The 5,558-nt window shown below is 43.5% G+C and overlaps 1 protein-coding gene across 1 annotated transcript in view; it reads left to right on the top strand.

The window, feature by feature from the left end:
• The window catches only part of STMN1 (stathmin 1), a 5,472-nt gene extending 318 nt beyond the window's left edge, over positions 1–5,154 (top strand). The window contains exons 2-5 of the mRNA XM_004678638.2: positions 1,401–1,473; positions 1,944–2,116; positions 4,097–4,288; positions 4,633–5,154. Coding sequence (XP_004678695.1) covers positions 1,461–1,473; positions 1,944–2,116; positions 4,097–4,288; positions 4,633–4,704 — 450 coding nt within the window. The 5' untranslated portion in view covers positions 1,401–1,460 and the 3' untranslated portion in view covers positions 4,705–5,154. The remainder of the gene's footprint in view (positions 1–1,400; positions 1,474–1,943; positions 2,117–4,096; positions 4,289–4,632) is intronic.
• Positions 5,155–5,558: the final 404 nt, after the last annotated feature.

Raw genomic sequence — 5,558 nt, 5'->3', positions numbered from 1 at the left:
GGAGCCTGGGCTTTGTCCCCGCTCCCTGGAGGCGCGGCTCTCGTGGGCAGGGGCGCGGCCAGCTGGGCCAGCCCTGGACGTGAACCGCGGGGTGCCTTCCAGGAGACAATAGGGGGCGTGGGCCCTCTCCGCCGGCCTTCCCCCCTCAGAGGGCGCGGCCCGCCGGGGTCCCCATTGTTTGAAAGGGCGGGTCGGTGTCCCCGCAGCCGCGACCCGGGGCAGACGGCGGGCAGTTGCGTGGGAACCCCGCTCCACCGGTGCCGCCGCCCAGTGGCTGTGGGGCCGCGCCCGAGGGGCTGACATCCCGCGAGTGCGCTCCTGCCCGCGCGGGGGGCTGCGCGGACAGCTGGGGTGGCGACAGGTTGGGTGGGCGCGGGGGGCGGAGGGGGCGAGTGGATGGACGGGCTCCCTCAAGTCCCATTCCTGGGACCTGCCCCACCCACAGAGCTGCGGCGGGGATGGGGGCGCCAGCGAGGTGTTTTTGGCGGGAGTTGGGAGGGGGTGTCCGCGCGGGGCGAGCCCGGGAGGGGCGGAGTTACCCGGATAGGACCGTTAGCCCCGCCCATCCCTCCCCTTCCCACGCGCGCGGGCTCCCGGGTGTGGAGGAGTTCGCGGAGATTCGAAAAGGCGCGGGGAGGAAGGGGCGGGGCCAGGGGCCGGAGCGCAGGGCGTGCTCTGATTGGCCGGGGGTGGCCTGCCGTCTGGCCAGGGCCACGCCCATCCTGGATGCGGAGCTGCTCCCGGCTGCGACCGTTTCGCTCGTTCTGGAAATCTTAATTTCCAGCTGTTAGGAACCTGTAGTCCTGCGTTTCTTGTAGTAGATGAATCATGACCTTATAAAGATCAAAAAGGGATGTATAATTTTTCATGACATAGGCGACAAATCTATGATTTAAAAGTCTAGAGGTTCATAAAATAATTCTGTACGCTGTTAGACAGGAGCTCTCACCCCAAGAACAATGGGAGTTGAGCGTTGTTGGTTGATGTTAGCTTGGGCGTTTTGTTTCCCATCGAGGCAGACACAGACAAAGCAGGGGTGGGTGTTTCATTTGCACAATGAGTTGTAAGCAGTATTAAGATGGCTCCGGTCTCACTATTTGGGGGAAGAAAAATCTTGTGACTTAACGTGGTCTAATTAAAGAAATCCCAAGAGTTGGTTTTGAAGGGCCAGTCTCGCTTATCTTGGTTTAATGCAACCAAAGGTCGTTTCAATGCAAATTTCCCCAAATTTCAATACGTTAATAGGTTTTGATTTCCTTTCCTAGTTTGTGACGTCTTAATTCCACGGATAGTGATTTTTCTGACACTGATTTATGTGAATGTGATTGGAGGTCCCTTTGTATCGGTGACATGTAGAAATGCACAGAAATTGATTGCGTAATTTTGAAAATCGTTTTCAGGGTTTTCCTTGCCAGTGGATTGTGTAGAGTACACTGCCAGTCTCTTGTCTTCTGCTCACCATGGCTTCTTCTGGTAGGTAATCTCTTTGGAAAGGCTGGAATTGCGATGGGATGATGACTTCAGATGTCTCAGAGGTTCCTAAATCTTCCTTTTGGCATCTGAGGTTTTGTCATCCAAAACTGTGTTTTATGAATTGAAGAATAAAGTAACAACGATTGTCCATTGAATGCAGTCATAATTAATTGTTTTTTTACTAGAAGACTTAGCTTGGTCTAAAGCAAAATTTTAGAGTTTTCCCCAAGTCTTTCTATTGTTCGTGTAAGGAACTGTCAAATACTGATACCTCAGAATGGTATTTATTATGCCAAAAATGTTGAGCTTTGTTTTTCTGGGAGGTAGCATTTTAATTCTTGTCTGCAACTACAACTTCTCTTAACAGTCTTTATTCTCACTATATTAACTTGATTTTTAGGAAATTAAAAACAGTTGATTAGACTAGAAAAACCCCTTTTTTCCTGAATCATAAATATGATCAACTTCAGATATCCAGGTGAAAGAACTGGAGAAGCGTGCCTCAGGCCAGGCTTTTGAGCTGATTCTCAGCCCTCGATCAAAAGAGTCTGTCCCAGAATTCCCCCTTTCCCCTCCAAAGAAGAAGGATCTTTCCTTGGAGGAAATTCAGAAGAAATTAGAAGCTGCAGAAGAAAGACGCAAGGTAAACATCACAATTCATACAAAACAGGATTTTTATTAAAGTAATGTGGCAGTTCCGTTTTATTTCTGTAACAGGAGGAAAACAGAATTGTAGCTAGATCATTGTTCAATGTATGAAGATTATATTTGCCAGTTACTGGAAGAAAATTTCAGCCATCATTTGCTGAGCTTCTATTACATGTTACCTCGTTTGTTTTGTGCCTTTAATAGGGTGGCCTAAAGAAGGGTGGGCATTACTGAGATAGGGAGATTGGGTAATGGTCTCAGGAATGGGAAGGAGTTTTCCCCAAGCCAATAAGTATTGGAGTCAGGATTCAAGCCTAGGCTTGTCTGAAACCAAAATCATGGCATCATGCTTTGTTTTGGAAAATTAAATTTGATGCTGGGTGATTTTTTTGGTTTAAGGATTGAGAGCTATAATTAAAACTTTTTTTTTTTTTTAGATTTATTTATAATACAAGAATTAGCGTATAGGCCAGAGGTGTGGTGGGTGAGAGGACTCAACAGAAACAGAGTGGGGAGCAGATCAGGCAGATTGACAAAGCACAGTGCTGCCAGGAGCAGTCTGCTGCACCACGTGGATCACCTCCAGGGCTGGGGATTGAACTCCATGCTGCAGTGGCTGCAGATAGCATCATAGTGTTGTGCAGGGAGGGCTCTATAATTAAAACATTTTTAATTGCTCAACTGGCATAGTGGTATTACATCTTTTATCTATGCAATTCTATTATAAAAAGTACTCCTTAAAAAGAACAAATTAGAAAAATAAATATTGATACGCTTATTAGAGAAAAAATGGGAACTACAGAAGTTTATAGATAGGAATTTAAAAATAGTCATTATCTTCCCAGAATTTACTGTTAACGTTTTGTTATATTTCTTTTCTTTCATTAATCATTAAGAACTTTATATAAATCCCCATTTAGTCCCATTTTCCGACCACCTTGATTCTAATTTTAGAATTAAAAGCACAAGAAGGTGAAGTAGTAACCTGCTGGTGACCAACACAACCAGTGCAGCTTGAAGTCTAGTACATTTAACTTCATGTCATACACCTCAATTTTTTAATCTGCTGCCTCTTGCAGTGCTTTATGTGTGTCCCTCTTGATGCTGAAAGTTGTCTCCAAAGACTGCAGTGTTTGCACTGGTGCATTGTAACTTGCTCTTATGAGTATTTTGAATTTATGGAGTTTGAAATTATGGAAGGCAAACAACCAAAGACAGGACAGAAAAGATTTTTTTTAGGAATCCATCTCAGCTATGGTCTTGCCTGTGCTTTATGTAGAAACTGGCTAAAATATAGGGCGACTCTTATCATGACTGGCATCTTTCAGGAAAGAGTTAACAGAACCAGTGGAAGATACCTTGTAGGTTTTCTGCAAGTCAGTGCTACCAGACACATCTAAATCTGTTTGGTAACAAGCTATTGTTAGTGTGGAGCGATATACTGTGATAACAGCTCTGGTGGTGTGGCCAGTGGTGTGGAGGTTAATGCATCTTCCATAGGCTAATGTGTTTTTCCTTGAAACAAATCCTTCTGGCTTAAATCTAGAGACTTAATCTTAAAATGTGTCATTTATGCATTTCTTTTTTATCAGTATGATTACATTTTAAATGGATGGACTTACTTTCTTTGGAATGAAAGATATTAAATAACCAAAATTCCTTACAATGAAGTTCCATTCCTAAGTGCATATCACACAATTCATTTAGACATCAGTCAGCAAATCTTAAAAAGATTTCCATAAGGAATAATTGGGCAGGAGTCTGAAAAAAAACTGGACAGTTTACCAAATTTAATACAAACACTCGAAAAGGTATGATTTCCATATTATTTCATGGTAGAGATAATTTGGGGCTTGGTTTCAGTACACAGAGATCTGATTTTTTGCCACTTTTCAGACTCCCCAATTAATTTCTGTGGCTTTTTTAACTATGTGAAATACATTCAGAGAGTCGAGCCTATTAAACTTTTTTCCAGTCACATGAAGCTGAGGTCTTGAAGCAGCTTGCTGAGAAACGAGAGCATGAGAAAGAAGTGCTTCAAAAAGCAATAGAAGAGAACAACAACTTCAGTAAAATGGCGGAAGAGAAACTGACCCACAAAATGGAAGCCAACAAAGAGAACCGAGAGGCACAAATGGCTGCCAAACTGGAGCGTTTGCGAGAGAAGGTTGGTGTCTCAGCCTTAGTTGAGATAGGACAAGAGCTTGAAGTTTGATGTACCAGTGAAGAGCCTTAAACTAATTGCCTTGGCTAGAAGGCAATGTGGGGGCTTAACATGCTAAATGAGAGCTATCTCATTTTAAACAGAACATTTAATGATTTCCAGCATAGTTGCATTTTTTTTAGAAGAGTACTAGGAGACCCTGCCTTTAGGTTCTGTGATTGACCCAGGAAGATGAGTATGAGCTTCCCATGGCTCTGACATGTGGCCTGAGGCTATGACAGGTCTCTTTTGGGACTGTGACTTGGCAGGCCTTTTTATTTGACTGATGATATACTATTTCTTTATAGGACAAGCATGTTGAGGAAGTGCGGAAGAACAAAGAATCCAAAGATCCTGCTGATGAGACTGAAGCTGACTAATTTGTTCTGAGAACTGACTTTCTCCCCCTCCCCTTCCTAAATATCCAAAGACTGTACTGGCCAGTGTCATTTTATTTTTGCCCTCCTGACAAATACTCTAGAAGCTGATGTAGGACTGTATAGGTAGATCCAGACTGTATGATGTTGTTTTAGGGGCTAAAGGGGAGAAACTAAAAGTGTTTTACTCTTTTTCTAAAGTGTTGAAGTCTTTCTAATGTAGCTATTTTTCTTGTTGCATCTTTTCTACTTCAGTGCACTTGGTGTACTGGGTTAATGGCTAGTACTGTATTGGCTCTGTGAAAACATGTTGTGAAAAGAGTATGTAGTGGCTTCTCTCAAACTGTTAGATGCTGAATATCTGTTCACTTTTAAATCCCCATTCTGTCCCAATCTTACCAGATGCTACTGTACTTGAATGGTTAATAAAACTGCACAGTGCTGTTGGTGGTAGTGGCTTCTTCTGTCCTGGTAATAAACTGAAGTGATAGCGACTGTCCGGGTTTCTGTATGTTCCAGTGGGGGCCTGTGGCTGGCAGAAACACCCAGCACACACGTCACTGCAAGTTCTCCACCCTTTGAGTTGCCAGCTCTAAAGTCGATCGCATTGTCTTCTTCCACAATCGTCACTTTGTTGTGCAGCCTGGGCCCAGATCAGCTGTTATGATAGTCTTTCAGATGTTTATTTGCAAACAGGCATCATTTTTTTTTTTTGTTCCAGTGTCCCTGCTTAAAAGGCAGATTAAATACAAATTGTGTTTGTAGAGAACATTTTAATGGAAATCTTAAGATGAATTAGATATTTGACTTTTCACTAACTTTGTGTTTCAACTGGGGGTGTGGCTGTGCCCCAGTAT

Source organism: Condylura cristata, unplaced genomic scaffold (assembly GCF_000260355.1).
Source record: "Condylura cristata isolate star-nosed mole 26May11 unplaced genomic scaffold, ConCri1.0 scaffold00008, whole genome shotgun sequence".
Lineage (NCBI taxonomy): Eukaryota > Metazoa > Chordata > Mammalia > Eulipotyphla > Talpidae > Condylura > Condylura cristata.
The sequence above is the reverse complement of the archived record's forward strand: the minus strand, read 5'-3'. Positions and strand labels throughout refer to the sequence as shown.